This window comes from Alternaria ethzedia (genome assembly GCF_023757985.1).
Source record: "Alternaria ethzedia strain BMP 0044 chromosome Unknown scaffold_28, whole genome shotgun sequence".
Classification (NCBI taxonomy): domain Eukaryota; kingdom Fungi; phylum Ascomycota; class Dothideomycetes; order Pleosporales; family Pleosporaceae; genus Alternaria; species Alternaria ethzedia.
Genome location: NW_026056221.1, coordinates 194,235 through 219,963, shown reverse-complemented (window position 1 = coordinate 219,963; position 25,729 = coordinate 194,235). Strand labels below are relative to the sequence as shown.

Here is a 25,729-nt window from a genome sequence, read left to right as displayed (position 1 = left end):
GGCGCCATCAACTGTTGCCTCAGTCGAACCAATCTAATGATGCGGGAATCGGGATGATGTTGCCGACCAAATCAAACTCGAAACCAAACTGAACGCGCGAATACACGTTCTAAACCAGTCAATTATGAATCAGAGAGGAAACGAAAGAAATAAAAACCAGCCAGGGCGTACTCTCGCTGCCCAATTTGCGGAAGCTGGGCTTTCAAGATAACGTTTGTGATCCCCGGTCTATACTGGCGCGTCTTTTCCGTTGGCGTCTCCTTCAGTTGACCCTTCCAGCAGTATGCATCACCAGTGCGGTCACGAAGGATGGGAAGAAAAATTGTTCGCAGCCTGAATGCTATGCTCGGAATGCATTTACACGTTGTCGTAGTCGCGATACTTCTACTCGTCGCGGGAACATCTACTCGTCTGCGCTCGTGCCAGAGATAAAGGCAGCGTGAAATTCCTCCACGGCGAAATGGCAGCCCCCGAATCATGCATATGCGCTACCCGACGATTTGTCAACTGCCGGGGATTGTGGCTGCGGATTACGACTGAACGGGCAGTGGAGTGATCAGCTCCGGTGCGCTTTTGGTATAGCGCCTGGAATTTCTCCGTGGTGAAACAGAGGCGCAAAACACGGGATCCGGATTTCCCCATGGAGTAATATTAACACGACAGAGTGGGAATCCTACTTGACGGAGTAGTAATCCTGCCCGATAGCAAACAACGAATCCACTTTGCTATCAAGCCCGCAATTGGCAATTCTCTCCGATCGGAACCGCTCGACGCGACTCAGTCCACGTCGCGTCATCTTCCGAACTTTGCAAACCTCTCGGTCGCTGTCTCACTGTGCACACTGAAAGATTGAGGCCATGTTCCAGAATCCCATCATACCCGGCTTCGCTCCTGATCCATCTGTCGTCCTTGTGAACGGAATCTACTATCTCGCGACTTCTTCTTTTCATCTGTTCCCTGGTATTCCGATATATGCATCAACAAATCTCCAAGACTGGAAACACATCGGTTCGTTTGTGTGCTCATACCGCAACCATGTGGGCATCGGCTGAAGCGTTCTAGGAAACGCGATCAATAGATCTTCACAGCTCGACCTCAGCAATGCTGTCACAGCCGCGATGCCGCTCCATGACGGCAATGTCATGGTAGCATCCGGAGGCCTATTCGCACCCACGATCCGTTATCACGACGGCGTCTTCTACATCGTCTGTACCAATTGCTATCCCGAACGCAACAACTGGAGGACAGAAAATTTCCTAATTCACACACGAGACATCTGGTCGGATGTTTGGAGCGATGCGATACCCTTTGAGTTCTACGGCATTTATCCTTCTCTCTATTTCGATGAAGACAATCGCGCCTACATTCAAGGCTCATGGATGATGAACCGCATACGGGAGCCTACTTGTACGATCAAGCAATTTGAGATCGATGTGAATACCGGACAACCCTTATCTGAGACCCGGGAAATATTGGGTGCCTTTCCAGATGGCGATGCCGAAGGCCCCCACATCTACAAGAAAGATGGCTGGTATTACTTACTTGTAGCACAGGGCAGAACGTTCGCGCATCACATGCTATCGATGGCACGCTCGAGAGATATATGGGGTCCGTACGAGCAATGTCCGCATAACCCTGTACTGACTGCAGATGGCACGAACGAGTATGTGCAGAACATCGGTCACGGTGAGATCTTCCAAGACGTGAATGGGGAATGGTGGGCTGTAGTCTTAGGGGTACGAGGAGACCAGGAGTCAGCACCGATGGGTCGCGAGACCTTTCTCACAACAGTCGAGTGGCCACAGGATGAATGGCCCACGATAGAGCAGCCACAGATGTCGTTCAGCACACCGCGCACAGTGCAGATGGGTTTCGCCGCTGCACAGTTGCTCAAGAAGGTCCGGCAACTCAAGCCTCACATCGACGACGTATACCTGCACAAGCCTCTACGACGACCGTACAAGAAAGCTTCTTCAATAACGCTCACGCCCACGACCTCGAGCCTGTCCGCCGCATCAGCACCCCTAGCACTACTCGCCCGCCGCCAACGAAGCATAACAACCATCGCAACAGCCACCGTCCTCCTCGACAACGAAGCCACCCACTCCAACGCCATCGGCGGCCTAACCATCTACAAAGACCCCCTCCGCCACGCCAGCATCTCCGTCTGCCTCTCCACCCGCCTCATCCACGTCCACTTCGTCGACGCATCCAAAGACTACGAGTACACTGCCTCCTACCCCGAACCCGTTTCCCGCTCTTCCACCGCCGTCGACCTCCGTATCATCGCCGCAGAAGAGCGCTATGCCCTCGAGTTCCGCGACCCGGAAAAAGATAGAAGGTGGAATCAGGTTGATGTCGTGGATACGAGGATGTTGAGTGCGCGGGATTTTACGGGCACGGTTATGGGCATCTTTGCGCTGACGGATGGGAATGCGACGCCGAGTGTTAGTCCGAGGGATGGTTGTGATAGTGGGAGTGATGTTACGGATCAGAAGGTTACGTTTCGCGATTTTGAGGTCAGGCGGTAGATGGATGTTGAATGGATGTGGTAATGTTAATCGGCGCACCAGGGATCGTGCAGGGATGGCTGGTGGAGTTATTAGTTTGGGTTGAGGGCGTCGGTCGTGTCTAGGGTTGATCGTTTATCTGGTTTGTTTGGATGATGGCGCTGGCGTACTGGAGGTTGTTTGGGGTATCACGGTTAATTGGATTGGAGCGATGGGTTTCTTGTTTGAATGGGCATTTGCAAGGGTTGGCACGGTGATCTTGGTAGTCTTTTGGTATGCTGCATGATGGAACAATTAATTCGCACAAGATTCGGCTATCGTAATGCATGTTGTATGATGTAGTAAAGCATTGAGTTCACACGAGCTGTTGTTCTTCACATATTCCATAACACTGTCTTGTACGCGCCCCACGTGCCCCACATCCAGATCAGCTCCACCAATACTAGTTGCGCGAATCTGTGGTCGTGGATACAGTCAGTATATCCGCCAGAGTATTCTTCGGGTCTTGATAGACGTCGGCCTCGAGGAAGTCTCTCGCGATCTGCTCCTGTTCCGGTGTCAGTTGACCCTTACAACCACTCGCAAGTACGTACCGCTTCTTCAAGTTCCGCAGCTTCATCTTCCGGCATCTGGCAACATGCAGCTACCAGGTCTTCGCCCCGAACGGAAAGGAGCATGAGATTCTCTGCACGCTGGATGATCTCGGGAGGTACACCGTTCATGGCGGCACAGCTTTTTTGGTGTTAGTAACTGCTAGCAGCGGCGAGAGCTACCAACTCACCAGGTACCGAAGCTTGAGGTACTCCGACCTTCGCGAAAGCTGAATGCTGTCAGTATTCTTTAACTTTTAGTGCCTTATTGAACTCACTTGTAGAGATACGTTATCTGCTCGTTGACTTCCGACGCTTCGGCATCGATGCGCACTTCCATGTGGCCGAACGCAAGAGCGGGTCTCGGCTTGAGCAGGTTCATCTCAAAGATTTCTTGTGGGATTAGCATGCTGATTCATGCATATTTGAAGCTCACATACCATGGAAATGCGTAGCGCCAATGACTTTTGGTCGCTCCGAGCCCAAACTCAGCAAATACTCCATGACTGCGCACGCTAAACCAGCGCCATCGCTGGACTCTGTCCCCTTACCGAACTCATCGATGATGAGCAAGCTGCGACGCGTCGCCAAACTCAGCGCGAGTGAAATCTGCTGGAGGTCAATCATGAAAGCGCTTTGAACACGAGACACCGTCTCGCGCGTCGTGACTCTGGAAAGAATCTTGTCCGTCAACCCAATCTTTGCGCTATCTGCTGGGACGAAACATCCGACATGGGCCATGTATACGATGAGCGCGACCTGCTTTAGGTACACGCTTTTGCCTGAGTAGTTGGGCCCAGTCAATACAAGCATGCTTGCGCTATCTTTATGCGCGTAGGTATGGCGACTTGCAGAGCTCGTAATCGGTTGGGTACCGGTACCATAGCTTTCATCGGCGTCTTCCTCCGAAGCTCCATCGCCCTCCCCGCCTCTTAGAGTCGTATCGTTTGCGACGAAGGATGATACTGTGAGCTCTTGCAGTATATGGCTAGATTGAAGTCAGTGGTTGCATGCCGCCTCCACGATCAGTAGACTCACCGGCCTCCTTTGATACGTATGACATTGTCATGGGTCATCCGAGGGGGACAAAGCTTGTAGATCTTCGCGCCTTGTGCTAATGCAAGAAGGCTGTCAAGCTCTCCGCATACGTCCGAACAAGATGTCAGCAGCTCTTCATACTGCAGCAGATACTGTGCGAGCTCGTGGCTGATCTCAATCTCGCGATCCGAGATGATGCCGTACACGTCACCGAAGTGATCATCCATCTCACGAGTTTCGCTGTTCTTGAAGTAAACCTGCTCCTCAGTGGCAAACATTCTCTCCCAAGGACTGTCGAAGGTGCCTTGATAGACGGCATCACCACTCAGTTCATTGACGGGAGTGGTGCAGAGAAATCCGATTTGCGGGAAGTAGATGACGTTGAGAGTGGCGCCTAATTTGGTTAGATTTTGATTCGGTGTAACCCCAAGGTAACAGAAACTGGGATAGACAGGAACAACATGACTCACGGATGTCAGAGGGCATCTTCTCAGACAACTTCCGCGCTACTCGGTTGAGGAAGTCGTCAAGACTGTCCAGAGTCCTTTTCATCTGATCCAGCTCGTCGTCAACGCCGGGCATGATGACAGTCCGACCTTCTTCTGCCGAACTGGCCAAGTCGATGGTCTCACTAATCTTCCTCCCGATCTGAGCTAAATGGTAACCTTCAAATTTCTCGAAGACCTGCAAAGGTCAACATCGCAATTCTATGAACCACCAAATGCTACTGGCATAGCCTTGCGGTGATAATCAAGCTAGTGATTGTAAGTACCTTGTTCCTGATAGCTAAGGCCTCACCGCCGAGAACATCCTGCAACGTGTCTTTGATCTTGAGCGCATGAAATGCAAACTGAAACGATCAGTCAGATGACGTAGAATGGTGTTTTGGGAAACGTACCGCTCTGATCGATGTCCATATGCTCTTGGAGAAGCCGCCGCCTGCTTTCGTTGAGCCGCCCACGCCCTTTCTCAGGTTGACCATCATGGCACGCATGTTGCTGATGTTCTTCAAATTCTGTACGAGTGCTTGTAGAGCGGGGTCGTTATCTGGACGAACGAAGACCGCTATCGTGCTCAGCCTCTCGTTGATGATATCGATGTTGAGACTAGGGCGCAGGAACTGTTGCCGAAGCAAGAACCTTCCTTGTGGTGTTCGAGCGAGATGGTGGAATAGCCCATACACGGAGAGCCCTTCCTTTTCGCCGGAGCTGGCTTTGGTCGGCCCTTTGTTATGCGAGTGCGGATGCGATTCGGCGCCCATGATCTGTAACGAGTGGAGCGTATCCGCGTTGATGAACATCGTCTCGCGAAGACTGAACATCTCCAGTGTTGTGATACGGAACATGAGATATGCTGAGCGATCGCCAGGCAGGTATGCCGCAGCGCGTCGGCGTTGAAGATACGATATAAGTGCTCCAGCGCAGCCGACCTGTGCAGTATTAGCGACGCATCTTCCACGAGAAGCGCGAGAATACCGTCGAACGGCTGTCGAGGTCGATCCATCCTGCTAGCCGGAGCAGTTGTCCTTGCTGGCCTAACGTGCCCTCTTCATCCAGATGGTTCATTGATGCAAGCTCTCCTGGAATGTTGAAACTGACACGGGTACCGTTCTCGTCACCTAAACGAAGGCTGACGAGCTTGCTCTTTGCAGCATCGTAGGAGAACTCATTGGGTGGTCTCACCTCCAGCAGAAATGGAAGGCGAAACTGATCGTTGTCGCTGCTTGCGCTGTCGCTCCTGGCTTCTGGATCGAATCGTTCGATGACTTTGTCGTCAATCTTCGTCGACACTAGGATCACGGTGGGCTCGATAAATGTTCTCACTGCGCCCTGGTTAACACGTGGTCTAGATATCAAGATAAAAAGGACCCACGGGAGTCAATGACATCAACGTCGCCGCATTGTATGTCTTCCATGAAGTACAGCTTCTCGTCTCTTGCGACGTAATAGCAACATCCTACTGTGCCACGTGGTGTCATATCAACGGCCATGATGACCTCGATCAATGTGTCGTCGTTTTCTTCGGCACCGCGACTCTCGGAAGGTGTGTCCACTGAGGTATCCGGAAACGGTCCTCGATCAACGTCTCTATGCGATCTGCTCGGCCCTGCAGGCACGCTTGAAGCAGAGCGCGTGGAAGATGCATGCGAGTTGCTAGTCGAGGTGGGTGTGCGGCGGTTCTGACTACTGCGATTTCCGCGCGAGGTAGCACTGCTGCGACTACCTCGATTGCGGTATGAAGAGTTGCGCGCCATCGCGGTGATCGAGGATGATGACTTTGATGGCTTGAGTGTCGGTGAGGTGAGAGAATACTGAGCTGTGTGGGTGGGGATGAAAGAGGAAGTCGCGCATGGCAGCTTACGCGACGCGTGCCTGCCGCGGGATACTGAATCAAAGAAGAGAATCTCGTGCATTGCTGCAATCTACAGAGAGGAAATTTTCTACCTACAAACGCCGTTGATACTACATTATGTACATGCAATGGTACAGTTTACAGTCTGTTATACAGTCATATCGTCGTTAGTCATACTTCTTCATGCGGCAGCAACGGTGAGACCGGTGCCGTCCGCGTTGATGGCGACCTTGGCCGTGTCTCCGCTGCGAATCTCTCCACGGATTATTCTATCCGCCAGGCCATTGCCGATCTCACGTGCAATAAGCCTGTTTAGCGGTCGAGCACCGAACTTCGGGTCGTATCCCCTGTCGCATAGCCATTGCTTGGCCTCATCCGGACATTCTAGCACGATCCTGCGATCGTCCAGTCGCTGCTGCAGTTCCTTGAGACGGATGTCCACAATATCCCTGAGCGCTTCGCGTGACAGACGGCGGAAGATGATGAATTCGTCTAGACGATTGAGGAACTCCGGTGGGTATGTGGCGGACACAACATCCATTACGGCGCTGCGTACTGCGGGTGAGATTTCACTAGACTCCTTTCCAGCAGAGTCCAACACATCGTCGCCAACGATGATATCAGCACCAAGGTTGGATGTCATGACGATGATGGTGTTGCGGAAGTCGACCTTGTGTCCTTGGGCGTCTGTGAGGAAGCCTTCGTCAAGTACCTGCAGAAGAAGCGTCGAAATATCCTTGTGGGCCTTCTCCCATTCATCGAACAGGAGGACCGCGTAAGGCTTTCGTCGGACAGCTTCGGTGAGCTGGCCAGCGTCCTCGTATCCAACATAGCCTGCAGGTGAACCAATGAGGCGGGAGACCGTGTGCTTCTCACTGAACTCGCTCATATCGAATCGAATGACAGCCTGGGGAGTACTGAACAGATACTCCGCCAGCCTCTTGCAGACTTCGGTCTTTCCTACACCAGTCGGTCCCAACATCATGAAGGAAGCGATGGGCCTGTTCTCGCCAGACAAGCCAGCTCTCTGCAGACGAATGGCGTTTGCAACGGACTTCAATGCTTCATCTTGGCCCTTGACGTATTGCCGTAGGGTGTCTTCCATGTGTATAAGCTTCTCACTCTCGCCCGAGTTGAGTTTGGAGAGCGGGATGCCGGTCGTGCGTGAAACCACGGATGCGATGTCATCGGCGGTAACAGAGTCGTGCAGTAAGGATCCCTGTCGGTTGGCGCCTGCGGTAACCTCCTCGTCTTTGGGAAGCTTTTGCTCCAACTCAGGGATTCGGCTGTACTGCAGCTCACCAGCTTTGGCGAAGTTACCCTCTCTGCGAGCTTGCTCAAGCTCAAGCTTCGCCCTTTCAAGGTTCTCCTGCGCGTTCTTAATTTCGTCAAGCTCAGCTCGCTCCTTCTCCCATTTCTCGGTCAGGCCATTGACTTCCTCTTGCTTTTGTTTCAGAGATTCCTCGAGGCGTTCACGTCGCTCTTTGCTGGCAATGTCTGTCTCCTTCCGCAGCGATTCCAGCTCGATTTGTATGGTCATGATCTGACGGTCTAGCTCTTGAATCGCATCGGGTTTGCTCTCTTGCTGGAGGCGCAGGGCACTCGCGGCTTCGTCTACCAAATCGATGGCCTTGTCGGGAAGGAAGCGGTCGGTGATGTATCGGTTGCTGTACGCAGCGGCGGCGACTAGGGCGTTGTCGGTAATGCGGACACCATGGTGGACCTCGTATCGCTCCTTGATACCGCGCAGTATCGAGATGGTGTCTTGTACAGTCGGCTCGCCCACTAGAATTGGTTGAAATCGTCGCGCAAGAGCTGCGTCCTTTTCGATTTGTCGGTATTCGTTGAGTGTTGTTGCGCCACAGAGTTGTAGCTCTCCGCGGCTGAGCGCGGGCTTCAGCAGATTGCTCGCATCGATGCTGCCCTCCGCCTTGCCCAGACCTAACAGTGTGTGTAGCTCATCCACGAATAGTATGACGCCCTTCTTCGCCTCTTCGACCTCCTTCAGGACGCTCTTGAGGCGCTCTTCGAAATCTCCGCGGAACTTTGCGCCAGCGATGAGAGACCCGAGGTCAAGAGAGATAACACGCTTGTCTTTGATGGATTCGGGCACGTCGCCTTTGACGATTCGCTGGGCCAGGCCCTCAAGAATGGCAGTCTTTCCTGTTCCCGCAGAGCCGATCAGCACTGGGTTATTCTTCGTTCGTCTCGATAGGATCTGTATGGTACGCTGGATTTCGCCGTCTCGTCCGATGACAGGATCTAGCTTGCCATCACGGGCTCGTTCCGTAAGATCCACACCATATTGTTCCAACGCAGGCTTTTCCGGCTCGCCACCTAGGTTCATGCGATGTGTTCCACCTGGAGGGTGTGGTCGGCCTCCGTTCGTGGCATAGCTTCGTGACGATATGAGTGGTCTTAGAAGTTTCTGCTGCTGAGGCAGTCGTATCGCGGAAGCGTTGAGACATGGCGGCGATGTGCGGATGGGAAGTGATCGCGAGGTCGAGGGGGAGGCGATGCGCCTCGCGGCTATGCGTGCTCTACTGGTCAGCATGACGATGTCGGAGTCAAAAAGCAAGCAAGAGTCAATTTGGAGAAGATGGAGATGGTATCATTATATTCGTGATGGATGGCGGGAGCACAGGCTTCGGCGAAGATGCGCGGTGGTTCGATAGATTTCTACGCGTCTATGAGTAAACACTGCAGGCTTCCAGCATCCACAACCGATACGGGTGGAAGCCGAAGGCGCAGACGAGAATCAATCCGTATGGGTATAATGTGCAAGGCCTAGGTGCATAAAGGTTGGCATGAGTATGGCTTGGTTGACTCTTCGTGTTCGTGACTGTCGCGGGCAGGGAGGGGCACGTGCTAGCGCAAAGGCTAGCGCGTTTTTCTCAGTGCAATTTCCTCCAGCCTCCATCAAAAACTGCAGCCGTCCCTCTTTCTCTCAACACAACACCTTCGATTCTCCCATACCATACTCGCAAGCACATTCGCAACTATGGGCTTCACCGATCTCGTTTCCGAAGCAGGCCTGACTCTCCTGAACAACTATGTCAAGACCCGCAGCTACATTGTTGGGTAAGTTCCTACCCCGCCATACCACTCCCTCCGCTTTGTACCTCCCCTGCATTGCGTCGCACCCCCCAAGTTTTCATGATGAGAACAATTGGTCCGTGTTAATGAGGCGGCTTAAGACCCCGCTATCTGAATACAAAACCACGCGCTTGTCGCAACTCTGATCCATCTACCCTCCTACATTTCACCTAGACATCACAAAGGAGTCATTGGCTAACATGCCCCAGCTACTCCCCATCGCAGGCCGATGTAAAGGTCTACCAGCAAATCAAGCAGATCCCCGCGCCTGAGAAGTACCCGTACGCATGGCGCTGGTACAACCACATGCTCACCTTCGAGGGCGAGTTCGACTCCCTCCCTGGTGACCCAACCAAGGACTTCACCGCCTACGGCCCCGAGTCCTCCGAGCTCACCCTCAACCCCGCCAAGGCACCTGAGAAGGAGGCTGAGGACGACGACGATGAGGTCGACCTGTTCGGCAGCGATGACGAGGAGGAGGACGCCGAGGCTGCCAGGATCAAGGAGGAGCGTCTGGCCGAGTACAACAAAAAGAAGGCCGGCAAGGTCAAGCCTGCTGCCAAGTCTATCGTCACTATGGACGTTAAGCCATGGGGTATGTGTCTTCCCACATTTGCCAATGGGCTTGCATGCTAACGCTGTTCAGATGACGAGACAAACATGGACGAGCTCAAGGCGAACGTTCTTTCCATCGAGAAGGAGGGTCTCGTCTGGGGTGCCTCCCAGCTTGTTGCTGTCGGTTTCGGTATCAAGAAGCTCCAGATCAACTTGGTCGTCGAGGACGACAAGGTCTCGCTCGACGAGCTCCAGCAACAGATCGAAGAGTTCGAGGACCACGTCCAGTCCACCGACATCGTTGCCATGCAAAAGTTGTAGATGCTTCTTGCTGGCGCGCCCTTTTTTATGACCTTTTGATGAAGACTATGCATGATCATGACGGACGGTTTCACGTCTTTATGAGCAGTTGCTAGACGAATACCAAAAATCACGACATGGTAGAGATACCACCTCCCACTGCGGGACAACAGCATATTCTGTCTTACATGCACTTGTGACTTGTTGAATTACATAGGAGAGGCGTGAACGTGGTAACGGTCAGCCTGATGAGTATGTGGCTCATACAAGTACTGTCCAAGGTGAGTAATACGATAGGTGCGCGAAGGCAACAACGCGTCTTGGTGCTTGGGCCGCGACGCGGACAATTGTGGGCTGCCAGACCTAGACACCTGCGACTGTGACTTTGACTGCCAACATCGATGTATAAAGTCCGGCTCCGGAGTATGTCCCCTATATACATAAAGGACGAGGGATGTCTTGGCTCGCTGCTTTTTTACTCATGGTCGACCCGCTTTCGGGGGTTCCACGGCGCCATGATGGCTGACCATCCATCAACACCAACCACACAACGCGCTCCAAACGCCGCGATCAGCACCATCAGTCTGTAGGATTCCCAACAGTTGAGGATATAAAGTAGCATAGCATTTATACGAAACATTGGCAACATCCCTTATGACTCGCAAGACTCGCATGTTCCACTCTAGCGAATAACAATGTCTCTTTCGTCGGTGCATTTTTATATCCCCGACGCCTCGCGCTATGGGATCAACATTGTTGTGGAGTTCGGCGCGGAGGAACGGACGTTCAACATACTATACTGACCGCTAAACATGTGTGAAGAATGGAATATGTATAACATCGGGTCGCAGTATCCGTTGTTGCACAGGACTCGTTGTAGTCACATCGGACGACAAAGAACCAGTACACGCGGAAGATGGCACAGCGAGATGCTAGCCCAGACAGCTTCTCACAGGTCCAGGCCGGAGTTCTAGAAAGAGACAACGAGAAGGACGGCGGTGTACTGTGTACAGGATCTTCTTCAAGCACAGCGGCCACCTCCACCTCACCTACCTCCCCATCCCAAACAAATCCTCAGACCGACGTCGAAGCCCTCCGCCACGATGCCTCATCTTTGAACCGCGTCCACACGTCAAAGAGCCAGCATTCGCAAACAGTCGGCGACGGCGCCCGTGGTGGCCTTGGTGTCTTCCGCAGCAGGTCTGCTCGCTCTCGTCCCTTGCCAGCGTTCGGCGCAGGGAAACCGTATCCTCCTCCTCTCGGCAACCAGGAAGACTATGTGGTCGAGTTCGATGGAGAAGATGACCCGTTGCATGCGCAGAATTGGGCGTTGGGGAAGAAGTTGTTTACTGCGCTGATGTTGGTACGTCGAATATCGCATCGAGAGACGCGGTAATCTTTTTGTCATGGATATAGACTGACGTTGTGTTCTATATGATAGGGCTTCACGACAGTCACAGCTTCATTCGCTAGTTCGATATTCAGTACCGCGACGAGAGCTATCGAGCTACAGTTCAACGTCGGCTATGTGGTCGCTACGCTGGGCACCTCGTTGTACATCTTAGGATTCGCCACGGGACCCGTTCTCTGGGCACCTTTCTCAGAGCTCAAAGGAAGGAGATTGCCGCTTGTGGTGGCATCGTTTGGCTTCTCGGTCTTCAACATTGCGTGTGCGACGGCCAAGGATCTGCAGACTATCTTGATCTGTCGATTTTTCGCGGGGTTCTTTGGCGCGTGTCCGATTACCGTGAGTATTTGTGCGAATGCTTGATAGATGGGACAAAGGTGCTAATATGGACATAGATCGTTGCCGCAGTCTTCGCCGACATGTTCGCCAACAGGACGCGTGGAATAGCGATCTGCCTCTTCAGCGTCATGGTGTTTACAGGTCCTTTCCTCGCTCCTTTCATCGGCGGTTTCATAGTCATGTCGAATTCCTGGCGATGGACGCAGTACCTTGTGTAAGCAGTTCCTCGTTCTTCCCCACAAACCACAAGAAACACCTATACTAACCCTCCCATCACAGTTCCTTCATGGGTTTCGCCTCCTTCACCCTCATGCTCCTCTTCCTCGACGAATCCTACCCACCCATCATCCTCGTCGCCAAAGCCGCCGAACTGCGCCGCCGCACAAAGAACTGGGGCATCCACGCCAAGCAAGAAGAGATTGAAGTCGATTTCCGCGAACTCATCGAGAAGAACTTTTCGAGGCCGCTTAGGATGCTGGTTACGGAGCGTATTGTGTTGCTGCTCAGTATCTACATCGCCTTCATCTACGGATTGCTATACCTCTTCCTCACAGCATATCCGATCGTATTCCAGGGCGTCCATGGCATGAACCCCGGTGTTGGTGGTCTTCCGTTCTTCGGAATGATCATTGGGGAGTTGTTCGCTGGCGTGTTTATCTTTGCGAGGCAGCCAGGATACCAGAAGAAGCTTGCTGCTAACAACAATGTTCCCATCCCGGAGTGGCGGTTACCCGAGGTTATCGTGGGTGGTGTCGCTTTCGCGGGAGGCTTGTTCTGGTTCGGATGGACCGGATATCGCGCGGATATCCATTGGATCGTGCCTACGTGCTCTGGATTGCTGATTGGATTCGGCATCATGAGTATCTTTTTGCAGTCGTTCAACTATATCATCGACGCCTATCTTATGGTAAGAAGAACCCGGGCTTCCACATATCCTAGTCCGTGCTGACATGTCATCTAGTTTGCCGCTTCGGCGATCGCAGCGAATACGTTCCTTCGTAGCATATGGGGGGCAGCGTTTCCTCTCTTCGCGAAAGAGATGTTCGAGGGTATGGGCGTTGAATGGGCTTCGACGTTACTTGGATGTTTCGCTGCTGCGATGATACCTGTGCCAATCTGGTTTTACTACCAAGGTGCGAAAATTAGGGAGAAGAGCGCGTATGCGCCGACGAGTAAGCCCGCATCGGCACCTTCGGAGGAGTGAAGCAGAGGGGATGGGCAACGGATATATCAGCGCTGCTAAGTCATTTGTAACACTGCATACAACTCAAAGATAGCCAATTTTTACGACAATTTTGACCCTGAACGATGTTGTATGTCAAGAAATGCAGAATGACCCGATAAAGTCGCGATCCGCCAAATCGCCTCCACGCTACGCACCACGGCGGCGGACCCTTCCTGCACGCGCCCTCTCCCCTGCGCAAGCGCCTTCGCACCTAAAAAGACCACTTCCCTCTCACCACAACATCCCAACTTTCCCTCAACGCATAACCCACCACCATCGTCCACATGGAATATCCTACCCCGCATCTCTAACTGGCCCAGCACACGTCGCAGGTTGCGCGCTTACGCCACAGATGTCAACGGGCAGAGATCGGCTATTGGCCGGCATTACCGCCTTGTTTCACGCTGTCGATCGTTTTACCCCTGGGATGGTGGATGGTTATGGGAAAGGCGGATGATGGCGGATTCGCCTACATGCCTTAAATTAGATGGGAGATGCGATGGAGGGAGGGATCCTGGTAGGGTATGATGACATTGTGTGAGGCTGTGCTGAGGTTCTTGCTTTCTGTTACTTTCACTTTCGCTCTCGGTCTCTTGTTGGTTTCCTGGTGAACTTGCGCGATACGGGTCGACTCTTTCTTTAACGGCATTCTGGTTGTTGCGCGCATTTGCGACTTTGCGACTGCGATTTGAACTTCGCGACACCACGACTCGACTCCGCGCATGCTGGCCTGACGCGCTTACACTCCTTCGACACCACCACCACCACCCGAACAGAGAAGAGCGAAGACACCACCATGGCGTTCAACTGTTCCACCGTCCCCGAGACGACAAACACCGACGCAGGAGTAGCAGGCGCAGGCGTACGTCCCCCTCCTCCCCCTCCTCCTCTCCTCCAGACTAACACCAACCCCCCCAGACCCTCCTCTCCTTCATAATAACCAACATCCTCTCCATCCTCCTCTCCGCCACCATCATCCTACTCGGCCTACGAAAATCCACCTCCGCCCCCATCAGCCGCAAACTGCTCCAATCCTTCTCCGACCAACAGATCCTAACAGGCATCGGCATCCAATCCGTCGGCCTCGCAAAGATGAAAACAATGGTCCCCTACCACTTCTTCATCATCTGGCTCCTCTCCCTGCTCTCCACCGCCACAAACCTCGCCACCCTCCTCGCCCTCGTCAACGATTTTAAGAGGGACTGGGTGCTACGCTGGATCCGACAAATCCTCATGCTCGTAAACATGTTCCTGGGCATCCTCTCTGGGGTATTCATCCTACAGACGGTTATGAAAGACATGGAGCCCAGATTACCCATCGCATGCGTCTGGGAGGTGGAAAGCAAAGGCCGAAGCGGAAACGCCGCGCTTTCCATCGCCGGCACCATCGCCGTCATCGCAGGCCAAGTCATCACATTCGGCTTCGCAACATGGTACCTGCACAACCGCTCCAACCCCAAATGGCTCAAAACCGTGCAAGTCGTCGGTCTCTTCGCGTGTCTCGCCATGGGCGTCGGCGCTACTATACGCGTCGTTCTCGAGTCCCAGGCTTTCGGTCATCCACCTGAGTCCGTTCATCTTGTTGGGCCGTCCGAGGGCAACTGGAGTTTTGGGCAGTTGCTACCGTTGTTGCTGTTGGCGCTACCGGTGATTAGTACGATTGAGATTGCGAGGGGGGAGGAGATGAAGCCGAGGAGTAGGGTTGATGATGATAGTGTGCCGCTTTTTGCGGGCGGGGGTGGGAATGATATGGAGTTTCAGCCTAATCCGCTGGTGGGGAGTCAGACGAGTTTGTTTAGGAAGTAGAGAGAGGGGCGATGGAAGGCGTTCTGGATGTGTGTTTGTGTGTGGACTTTTTGGATAGATACCCTGCGCGTGAGATTTAATGAACTTCATTTCGAAATCCTTGACACTTTCAGAATACATCGCGATATCTTGTGACAAGCGACCCTCACAAATTCCATTTGAAACCGCAGCTGCAATCGCGGACAGATAGCCTTCCGTTTCGCCACCAAGAATGTTCTACAATTACGTGAATATCCACTCCTTTCCCCCACAAAAAAAGGTGATCCCGTTCTTCCCAGCAACGCCAATAGACGCCTGACGTACGTGTTTGCCTAACCCTCAAGCCACCTTGTGTCGCCATAGTGATGCTTTTAGTACAAATGAAGAAGCGAATCAACAAAGGAGAGAAGAAAGCTACATGTCCGTGATCATAGCTTGATCATCTTGACGCTGGCCTTCAGCCACGATACCAAGAAGACGCGCGTAGGGCACTGTTATACGCTGGAGGTCGCGGTGTTTTCCTGCGTGAGAAGTTAGTATACTGGGTTGGTCATACGGTAGAAAGGACGAGAAACTTACCTAGAATTAACACGGCTTCCTTCAACAACTCCTCCCTCTTCCAGCCACATATCTCCTCGGGTTCTTTCATTGCCTCGTCTTGCTCGTCGTTGCCTTCTTCCTCTTCTGACACGAGACTACCCATAAGACTGCGTAGTAGCTCCTCGATCTTGCCTTTGAGGCCTTCGGCACCAAGACGCTTGACGTACATGGTAAGGTAGATCTTGAACTCTTCCCTCGCACCCAGTGTACGGGCAGCAGCAACACGGTTCTCAAGATGAGCAACACTGGCCGAACTCTCAAAGGTCTCGTAACCTTCTGCAGAGACAAGGATCTTGATGAGGCGCTGGAGGTGGAAGGCGCGGCCTTGTAGTAGTGATTGGTTTGTTGTGTTACGCTCGAGGGCGGGAATGATGCCTGCTGAGATATTTTCTATGGAGACCTGGTCGTCTTTTTCTTTCGGTGCGGCGTTCTTGTCTTTCGAAGAGCGGATGTTGCCGACGGAGGAATCGGTGGAGTTCCAATACTGACTTGTAACGCCCCACCAGGGCTCGGATATGCGTTGCCAGATGTACATGTCGGGGTTGTAGGCGTAGCCCTCGCCGTTGGACATGGCTACTGTGATGCGGCCGGCTGAGTTGAGACGTGCGAAGACGATACCGGGTGAGCGGGTGAGATGGGGTCCTTGAGCATAGGCTGCGACATCTAGGATGGGTGCTAAGGAGATGGGTGGGTGGGGTGCAGACATCGTCTTGAGATTCCAGACGTAGCACATGCCGACTGCTGTTATGCACATTAGCCACCAGCCGCGGCAGTCCATGATCACTGGTTGAGCTTCTAACACCATGGCGTTGAGCGTCCGTCGGCCGGCTGGCGTCCATGCGTATACTGATCCGTCCTCGCATGCTGCTGCGAACAAGTTTGTGTTGCCAGTGACCAGGAGTACGGCCTTTGGTAAGAAATCTTGCCAAAGTGACTGTCCTTTGCTGGTACATGTCAAGCGCGTAGGATCGTGGTCTTGTGGCCGTCCCGTCCGCGATGGTCCGCTGGCATTGCGCGCTTCTAGAACGACCGTGTCTGGTATTTCCGCTTTGCCTGTGTTGGCATCGACACCACTCTGCGGTGGCTCGCTGCCGTCCATAGTTCGTACGATGACGCTTCTCACTTTCGGCACGGCTAACCGCACTTGAGCGAGGGCCATAGAAGGGTTGACGATGGCCGGTCTTAGGACTTTTGGAGGCTCTGTCATTTCGTTGTTCTTAGCAGCTGCAGCAGCGGGAGGGACAAGACCATTTTCACTGTTTATCACGATTGCTGCGCCTCCAGGCTTCACCGAACCAGCCAGTCTCTTCTCCACTTGCCGGTCCTCATCGCCTTCGATCTCGGCAAATTTCCGCTTGTTCCCGATCAGCATGGACGCAAGTCCGCCTCTCGGGAAACCATCGTAGGGCTTTGAAAGATCTAGAATGTTGTGGGGATTGTCACTCCTGCCACCTGACGTTGTCGTCGCAGAAAGGAGCTGTGTTTGAGGTAACGAAGACTCGCCAACGCCAGACGAAGATGACATGAGCATAGGTGCTATGCGCTTCTTGCCATCCTTGGTGACAGTCACTCTTTGCTTGAGCTTCTCGACTCTCACGTCTGGGGGTGGCTCAGCCGGGGCCTGTGGTGGTGCTGCGGCGCCCGATCCGTTGGTGAGGGTTGTCGAGGGAGTGACGCCGTTGGTGCCGTTCGTGATAGTCGGTGGCTGAACGGCACCTCCATCGCCCATCAGTGCACCCATCCTTCCTTGAACACCCTTCAGTTCCCCACTCTTACTGCTCTCTTCCAGAAGTAGCGCGTCTGTGCCCTCAATGATACCAACTCTTCTTCCGGCACCGAACTTAGCGAGTGTCTTTTCGTTTTCCGCGAATGTCGCTGGGTAGCCGAGTTCTCCGGGTTCGAAAACAAGAGTCATTATGCTGCCGTCCAAGCTCGTTGCGTATAGCGTCTCTCCGTTTGGTGACCATGCCAAGTCGGAGATGGATTTGCTGGCCAACTCTTGCGAGCACATGAACGGCCTGGGGAAGCTCGTATTCCACACACTCAGGCATTTGTCTTGTCCAGCGCAAGCGACAATAGTAACCGTCTGCTGGTTAATGGTTCCGTCTTTCTCTGGCCGTGGCTCATCCCGGTAGAAAAGCCTTGGAGAGAATGAGGTTACTTCGACAGGCCCTTCGTGGCCGACCAGACTGATATCTCCATCCCACGTTCCACGCGCAAGAATAGCGACGGAGCTGACTGGTCCATTTGTAGCGTTTGCAGCAGCGATGTGTGCGCCGTCGGGTGACCACGAGCAGCGGCGGAAGTATGTGGTGAGCGGGGAGGTTTGGAAGGGTGCGGTTATGGTGTGGTCCAGGACGAAGTTGTTGACCTGGTCTTGCTGCGAGGCGTTCGGGGGCGGGGAGTTGAATCGGTAGACTTTGATGGTGCGGTCATCGCTAGCAGTAGCGAAGTATTTGTTGGCGGGGTCAAATGTTATGCCCTTGACGTGACTCTGGTGGTTTGATAGCGTCTTCAGCTTCTCAAAGGAATGCCCAGACCAGACCACCACTTTCGAGTCCAACCCCACCGACACCAATATTGACGAGTCAAATGACCAGCCCAGATCTTGTACGTCGTTGTCGTGCCCTATCAGGCGGCGAATGACGCGCCAATTCTCGACGGGCGGCGGTTCGTTCGATCCTGTGATGCTATCAGCCTAGGTCCCTTGTACCTGCCCAACGTATACCCACCAAATGCTGTATGCGTCGGCGCATTCTTGTCGAGCGCATAGACACAAACTATCTTGTCGTCTGCGCCAGACGCCAGGTATTTGCCGTTGGAAGAAAAGCGGACCGCATGGATGGTGCCGGAGTGGTTGCTGACAGCCGCGAGCTGCTTCGGCTTCGTATACGAGGGGTCGTTGGAATTCAGAATGGCCTCGGTAGACCAGACACGTACATAGCCGTCTATAGATGCGTGTTAGCGTAGTTCTGAGTGCAGCGCATCGCGTGGGAATCGAGGGTGGGTTGACGAACCTCCGGCGGCCGTGGCCAGGCGCGATCCATCAGGGGAAACGTGGCAGCTGTATACTTCAAAGTCTTTCTGTTCGCCTAGTAGGAATGCATGTCAGTAAGATGCTGGCAGAAAACGGCATGCATGCGCGGGTGCACCCACCGGGATGAGTTAACCACTGTGGTTTAATGAGATGCATGGTCGCGTAGGTGTCGCTAGCAGTTGAATCATGCTATTACGCGACCATGAAAGTAGTATGAGAAGTATTGGGTGCGGTGGTGGAGGGTTGGTGGTTGAGGCGCACGTTGTGGTGCAGCGCGACAGTTGTCTGGTGTTGGCGACGCGATCTCGCGGTTGACGCTACTTGGCAGACGTTTGGGCAGGGGTTTAAGGTTTAGGTGCATGCGCCGATCGGGTAGTGGATGTTAAACGAACAGCTCACGGTTGGAGGGAATCAAGCATCAAGTGTATTTGGAGTATGGCATGTGTTTGTGATAATACAGTGAACTTGGTGTTCCTTCACCTTGGTCTCTGATTCCCTGAGAGGCAGCCCTGGAGAAGCCTCAAGTCCTACTTGGACTCTTCGCTCCGCAATTGGTTGCTCCTTCACAAAGACACCCGCAAATAGTACTACACTAGCTACATGCAGCGCTTCCCTAATCAGCTTGTCCATCCAGGTAGTCATTTAGACCCTTGTGGTAGATGGTGATGATATTCTGCTGCATGCGCATGCCCATCCTCACCAGCAAAACTCATTTGAGGTTTCCCCGGACCTATTGCGAAATCCCACTCTCGACTGGTGTCCAAGTGGGAGCTGAGATAGGCAAAATTCGGGATGAGAGCGGTAGCAGCGTGAGCGGTTGGTGCAGATATTGTGGGTTGTGTCGCTGGTTATGTCGTTCATTTCGCCTTCTTCCTCTTCTTGAACACCACAGCCGGAGCAGCTGGCACGTCCTCTTCCTTCTTGACGACAGTCTCAGCAGCCTTCGCCTCCGCTTCCTCGGCCGTGGGTATATCCTGAAGGGTGTTCGTGCCGATGTCTTCTTCAACTTCGGCTTTCACCCCATCCTCTTGGTCTTCATTCTTCACTTCCGCTTGTGGCTTCTTCTTTTCAAGCAAACTCTCGATATCGTCGTCGCCGCCCTTGCTGCCTGGAAAACTCTTGTAGGTATGTCCCCAGCCCTTCCGTTTCGTGATCAGCTCACCAGCAGCTTCCCGCTCCTCTTCATCCTCGTCAAGTTGCCTCTTCCGTACGCCCTTGTTCAACGATGTCGCTTTGAACTCTCCATCTTCTGTCACTTCTCCCACGACTTCTTCCTTGACCGTCTTCCATTCACCTGCTATCGCCATATCGCCTCTTGCGGCCGCAGGAAGCGCCACACCCATGGCTGCTAACTGCTCCCATTGCCGTTTCCTGTCATCTACTGTCGCCTTCTGTTGGGGTTTCTTTTCATATGTAGGTTTGCCGCCTACGCCAGTTGCGACGGAAGGCGTGGATGCCGATGGTACGAGGCCATTTAGACGTGCGACCTCTGCTTGTGCGCGCGCCTGGTTGCGCTTTTCGTTCTCTTGTTCGCGGTGGAGTCCCTTGAGACTGCGCTGGATGTTGCCTTGGTGGCGGCCGGTCGCTTCGTGTTGCGCGCGTTCGAATTTGGTGTCTTTCACAAACGTGGAGCAGAACTTGCACCAGTATTTGGGCTGTAGCTTAGTTAGTGTATGACGCGCTCATCAGGCTTAGTCTTACTTACTGTTGATTTCCAGTACTCGGCCATGGTCGTGTGTCGTGGAGTGACGTGCAACCGGCGACAGTCGCGGAAAGCTTACCTGACGCACGGTGCACCTCGGCGGTCCGCAACGCTAGAAAAGACGAGTTCGCATAGCGTGAACCACGGCTGCGGGTCTTTCACCGCTCTCCACTCCCAAACCCTAATCACTCTTCGCATGTCTTCTAGCTTATTTCCTTCTTCGTCACAGTCTTCGACTCGAGTTTCCACATGTAGCAGGCTATGCTCCCGCCATCAGATCCTTGCACGTCATTGAGATGACTAAGAAGAGCATGGATTTACTTGAGGCACACCGGGTAGCAGCAGAAAGCAAGCCCTTATTATCATCACGCCCTTCCCACCTACTGACTGGTCGACTACACCAACATGGCTGAGCTAAAGGATGCCAGACCCCTTAGCGAAGCGCGTGAACACAATCGTCTGCCGCCTTAGCCGTCATTCTCTATCCTGCCTGATCGCATACACAATGTCGCTCTGTAACACTTCGCACTTCTATGGAGCCTCAGATGGCTGTTTCACTGGCTTCAGCTGCCGTACAACTTGTCGACTTTTCGAGGAAAGTGGTTCAGAAGGACAAGGTGGGCAAAGTATACAAATCCACCGGCACCACCCTAGGAGAAGCTACACTGCTCGATGACGCCATCGCTAATCTCGGCGACTTATCACAACAACTTGAGAAGGCACGACGCGTATATTACAAGTCACATATATCCCCTGATCAGGAAATCGCAGATGCGCAACTGATGGCATTGGCGAAGGATGGTGGGGGAGTGGCGAAGATCTTACAGGCCACACTGGATCAAGCGAAGCGCGACGATGACGTGAACGAGGAGACGGTACTTGCACAAGGACTACGCAGCGTTCTGAGCTTGTACTACAGTCAGAAGACGATATGTGATCTTGCGGATAAACTTGGCTCTATTCGCAAGCAAGTAGATGTCGCTCTGCTTGCCTCGCTCCGGTCAGTGAGACGTCACCAATACGATCACACATTGACCCAGATCATAGACAGCATGCGGCTCAACATCATTCACTTCATTTGGAGAGAAAGCTGTTTCCGGTGGATGGAAGTACAGGACCTGATATACTTCTACTCCAGTCCATCGCGCATCACGATCGGAAAATTACGGAGACGGTCGATGTCTCGGCATTGTCAGACACATTTGAGAACTCCGTCGTAAGCAATGATATGGAACGCCGTTTCGCCAGCTTGATGTTGGCGCGCTTGCATTTCACTGGCATGCACGATCGGTACAAGGCGATTCCTATTGCGCACCCAGGAACCTCGCGATGGATATTTGATGCAAGTCCCGAACAGCCCAACACTGATGACTTCGACTCCTTTCCTCGGTGGCTCGCAGCAACAGGGTCTAGCAATACATATTGGATCAGTGGGAAGCCGGGTACTGGGAAGAGCACGCTGATGAAGTTCGTGTTTAGTCACCGTTGCACTACCGCTCACCTGCGCGCCTGGGCAAAAGGAAGAAAACTCGTCAAAGGGAGCTTCTTCTTGTCTAGTCTGGGCAACGACATGCAAAAGTCGCGTATGGGGCTTCTACAAACCTTGCTTCACTCTGCGCTCAAAGGCGACACGGAAATCCTGATCCAGGTCTTTCTTCATCGCTGGCAACAATTCCTTGCTTCTGGTGGAGGACGACAACCTTTCACATGGCTTGAGCTGCGTCAGGCCTTTATAACAATGATCTCCACGCCTAGCACACCAACATCGTTCTTCTTCGCAATCGATGGCCTAGACGAACTCGAAGGCGGCCTGAAAGACATTCTTCAATTAATCAAAGATATAGCCAAATATCCAAATGTCAAGGTTTGCGTTGCCAGTCGGTCGTCGCCAGAGCTTCTTCGCGCATTGGCAGGCCATCCTAATCTACGCCCTGAACGTTGGAATCGCCAGGATATCTGCAACTACGTCACGGCCTCCCTGGCAAGATCGCAAGTATACGTCAAGCTCAGCAAAACAGATCCCACTCGCGCTACTGAACTGGTCAAAGGTATAGCTAAGAAGGCAGCCGGCATCTTTCTCTGGGCATACATCGTGTCGCAATTGTTGCTAGACGATATGTCACCGACGTCCCGTATAGGCAGTCTCATTGCTCGGCTCGAGACAATGCCATCTGGACTAGAGCAACTGTTTACCAAACTCCTCGGACGTCTGGACACGAAGCTTCTCAAGCACGCGTCCCAACTCCTTCGTCTGATGACGATAAAACCACGGCCCCTTCTTCTCGAGCTATGGTTTGCAGACGGTAACAACGACGACGCGGCATTGAGGAATGAAGCCCGACCGCTGTCAGACAATGAGATATACGAGCGTCTCGAAATGATGAATCGTCTACTGATAACCCGATGCAGAGGATTTCTAGAGACAGATAGCCATTATGAAAGTGCAAGGTCTGGACTGTCAAAGGGTAGGCTAGAGTTTCATTACAGATCTGGTTGAAGCTAACAACCTATAGCGTCTCACGTTACCTGGACACACCGCATTGCGAAAAACTTTGTTCGATCCCAACGAATATGGAACATCATACTCGACAACACGGGGCATGATGCTTTCGATCCTGAATGGCACTGGGCCAACGGTCAACTAGGTCTATTCAAGACCGTCGCCGGGATTGGCAGTACCAAGACTTCTCATTTTCTATCTTGCCTGGACTACGCACTGCGAATAGAACAGCGGCTCAACATCTGCCCAATCAAGTTCCTAGATGAAGTCGGCCATACCGCAACGATATACGCGACCATATATGACGACATCGTGCTCCGGAAACTCAAAGGCACTATCAACAGCTTTCTAGAGTTCGCCGTGCTGTTCAACCTTGCCAGCTACGTTCGTATCACAGGACACACGCTACCAAGGGAAGACCTATTGCATGCTTCTCGCTTGCTAGGCATGCTGGACGCAAAGAAGTGGGAAGTGTTTGTAAAGCGTTTTGACCACCGTGGAATCTGGAGTACTGAGTTTGAAGAAAGAAAAAAGGACATGCATCAGGTGATGGACAGCTTGCTTGATCGCGGAGGCGGTGAGTCACGGTGGCAAAGAGCGAAGAAGAGATTATCTGGGCAGAAGAAGACATGAGTCGTTATGTGTCGCGTTTGCATCAGCTTCTTGAGTACGATGGGGCATATCCTACTGGGGCGGTCGTGTTACATCGTTCATTATCAAGGGCTGCTCCAAACACACACTGACGATATATGTATCCAAAAACACTTAACCTTCCACATACGACCATAGGATCATGAAAATTAGGCTTCCCGTCCGCTCAGCCATATACAAGCATGATACCGGCGGATTAGTAGTTAGGTGGGTGACCACTAGCGAATCCCCGCTGTTGTATGTTTTTGCCCTTTTTTGCCAGTTAGGCCATCTTTTTGATACTCTGGCCATGAGTGGGGATGGTATCATCGCAGTGCATCCATACTGTACAAACTCCGCCCATCACAACCTTACAACACCTGCCACGGCATCAACATCCATCTGCCACCCACTCTGCCTCACTCCATCTTCGGCGCCCTCAAGTTCAAGTTCTCATACTCCGGCAACTCCCACCTCTTCTCCTTCCCCTCCGGCAGCCACCTCGCAAGCCACCCCAACACCTTGTCCACCCTCGTCGTCGAAATCGACCAAAGCACCCATCCCACAGCCCAGACTCCCCATGTCGACTCCGGAAAGAACCTCCATTCCTTCACCAACGGCCCCAGTTTCTGACACTCCTCCACCGGCTGCTTCATCTCCTCTTGGTACGCTTCCAGCGCCGCATCCACATCACTGCCGCACTTCGCCAATTCGCCAGCGAGGACATACGCACCGATAAGTGATAGTGTTGTCCCCATGCCCGTAAAAGCAGAAGGACAGTATCCCGCGTCTCCGAGTAAGACAACCCGGTCTTTATACAATTGCCCGCTGGGCATCTTAACCTGCCCAATCTCCGTTGCATAGAAATCCTTCACATCCTCCAACCCCTTCAGGAACCTAGGACACTCCCACCCCGCATCACCATACTGCTCGGTCCAAACGGCCTTCTGCTCGGCCACTGATTGCTTATACGTACCCCTCATGCGACTCGCCCGCTCCTCACGGTTGTTCAAGAGAAAGAGGTAGACTTGTGTGACGGGACGGTCGCCCGTGCGCGTCATCACCATGCGGTTCTGCGGACCGAAGTAGATACGCGCGAGGCTGTTTTCTGAGGGCAGGCGCGGGACGTTGTAGTATGCGGCGTGTATATTGAGGGAGTGGAAGGAAGCGTCACTGGTTTCTTGACCGAAGGCGAGGCGCCGAGTCCGTGAGGATTGGCCGTCTGCAGCAATGATGAGGTCGAAGGAGTATGTTTCGCCGGTGGAGAAGGTCACTGTTGTTGTCTTTGTCGATGGATTTGGTGAGAGTGCAGTGATGGTCGTATCGAAGACATACTTCAAACTCCCACCACACCCCTGCTTATCCAGCACCTCCCTCTCCCTCAAACCAACCTCATAAACCAACCTCACAAAATCCCCCCTCATAAACTCAAACTCGTTCGTCAGCGTCCTTCCCGGGTTCTCCCCTGCAGCCGTCACACCAAACTGCATCAAGCTCTTGCCGTTTCCATCAATGAATTCCAGGCCGCTTTCATGGACACAATACGGCCGGAGTGTTTCGAGGAGACCCAGTTTGGTCATGATGGGGATGCCGTGCGCTTTTAGGTCGATTTGCTGGCCGCCTGTGCGGAGGGAGGGGTAGCGTTCGACGATTGTGATGGTGTGGGTGGGGTTGCTGCGTTGGAGGATGAGGGCGAGGAGGGGACCGCAGACGCCGGCGCCGGTTATGAGGATGTTTAGGGGGTGGGGTTGTGAGGGAGGCATTACTGCGGTGGTATGAACAGAGGGTTGCTTTGATGAATTGCTAGTATTTGGACGCACGCAGAATGCAGTAGGACTAAAGAATGGGGTTCGTAGGTAGAGCAGAGTAGGCAATATGCTTGAAAGACGGCGATACAAACTGAACGATAACCGGATCTATCCTTCCAGGCATCTTCATTCTTATATTATCGTTGCTACAAAAGGCCGACGCAGTACGATGCTCCTCCGAACGGCAATCTCGCACATTGGGGCGGAGACCGTGTTCTCCGAGCTCTTCTCCGATCGCTGTTAACGCGGACATA

The 25,729-nt window shown here is 53.1% G+C and overlaps 9 protein-coding genes across 9 annotated transcripts; 4 read left to right on the top strand and 5 right to left on the bottom strand.

The window, feature by feature from the left end:
- Positions 1–857: 857 nt before the first annotated feature.
- Positions 858–2,531, top strand: J4E87_008681 (uncharacterized protein; the record flags this gene model as incomplete). Its single annotated transcript, XM_049380266.1, has 2 exons — positions 858–1,008; positions 1,063–2,531. The coding sequence occupies 2 exons, from the start codon at positions 858–860 to the stop codon at positions 2,529–2,531; spliced, it is 1,620 nt and encodes a 539-aa protein (XP_049230008.1).
- Positions 2,532–2,952: 421 nt separating this feature from the next.
- Positions 2,953–6,392, bottom strand: J4E87_008680 (uncharacterized protein; the record flags this gene model as incomplete). The annotated part of the gene is made up of 10 exons (XM_049380265.1): positions 2,953–3,057; positions 3,104–3,242; positions 3,379–3,493; positions 3,541–4,088; positions 4,139–4,532; positions 4,609–4,822; positions 4,911–4,988; positions 5,037–5,567; positions 5,614–5,960; positions 6,011–6,392. The coding sequence occupies 10 exons, from the start codon at positions 6,390–6,392 to the stop codon at positions 2,953–2,955; spliced, it is 2,853 nt and encodes a 950-aa protein (XP_049230007.1).
- Positions 6,393–6,671: 279 nt separating this feature from the next.
- On the bottom strand, positions 6,672–8,837 carry HSP78 (chaperone ATPase hsp78; the record flags this gene model as incomplete). The annotated part of the gene is made up of 1 exon (XM_049380264.1): positions 6,672–8,837. The coding sequence occupies one exon, from the start codon at positions 8,835–8,837 to the stop codon at positions 6,672–6,674; it is 2,166 nt and encodes a 721-aa protein (XP_049230006.1).
- A 654-nt stretch (positions 8,838–9,491) lies between these two features.
- On the top strand, positions 9,492–10,462 carry J4E87_008678 (uncharacterized protein; the record flags this gene model as incomplete). Its single annotated transcript, XM_049380263.1, has 3 exons — positions 9,492–9,571; positions 9,796–10,181; positions 10,233–10,462. 3 exons carry the CDS (start codon positions 9,492–9,494, stop codon positions 10,460–10,462), a joined length of 696 nt encoding a protein of 231 aa, XP_049230005.1.
- Positions 10,463–11,253: 791 nt separating this feature from the next.
- On the top strand, positions 11,254–15,219 carry J4E87_008677 (uncharacterized protein; the record flags this gene model as incomplete). Its single annotated transcript, XM_049380262.1, has 8 exons — positions 11,254–11,257; positions 11,383–11,804; positions 11,883–12,188; positions 12,245–12,402; positions 12,468–13,095; positions 13,150–13,360; positions 14,190–14,275; positions 14,332–15,219. The coding sequence occupies 8 exons, from the start codon at positions 11,254–11,256 to the stop codon at positions 15,217–15,219; spliced, it is 2,703 nt and encodes a 900-aa protein (XP_049230004.1).
- A 393-nt stretch (positions 15,220–15,612) lies between these two features.
- Positions 15,613–18,991, bottom strand: HIR1 (HIR complex subunit; the record flags this gene model as incomplete). The annotated part of the gene is made up of 5 exons (XM_049380261.1): positions 15,613–15,719; positions 15,778–18,480; positions 18,531–18,746; positions 18,816–18,890; positions 18,955–18,991. The coding sequence occupies 5 exons, from the start codon at positions 18,989–18,991 to the stop codon at positions 15,613–15,615; spliced, it is 3,138 nt and encodes a 1,045-aa protein (XP_049230003.1).
- A 701-nt stretch (positions 18,992–19,692) lies between these two features.
- Positions 19,693–20,564, bottom strand: J4E87_008675 (uncharacterized protein; the record flags this gene model as incomplete). Its single annotated transcript, XM_049380260.1, has 2 exons — positions 19,693–20,490; positions 20,541–20,564. 2 exons carry the CDS (start codon positions 20,562–20,564, stop codon positions 19,693–19,695), a joined length of 822 nt encoding a protein of 273 aa, XP_049230002.1.
- Positions 20,565–21,070: 506 nt separating this feature from the next.
- J4E87_008674 (uncharacterized protein) lies at positions 21,071–23,670 on the top strand (the record flags this gene model as incomplete). The annotated part of the gene is made up of 3 exons (XM_049380259.1): positions 21,071–21,508; positions 21,676–23,002; positions 23,051–23,670. The coding sequence occupies 3 exons, from the start codon at positions 21,071–21,073 to the stop codon at positions 23,668–23,670; spliced, it is 2,385 nt and encodes a 794-aa protein (XP_049230001.1).
- A 416-nt stretch (positions 23,671–24,086) lies between these two features.
- Positions 24,087–25,430, bottom strand: J4E87_008673 (uncharacterized protein; the record flags this gene model as incomplete). Its single annotated transcript, XM_049380258.1, has 1 exon — positions 24,087–25,430. The coding sequence occupies one exon, from the start codon at positions 25,428–25,430 to the stop codon at positions 24,087–24,089; it is 1,344 nt and encodes a 447-aa protein (XP_049230000.1).
- Positions 25,431–25,729: the final 299 nt, after the last annotated feature.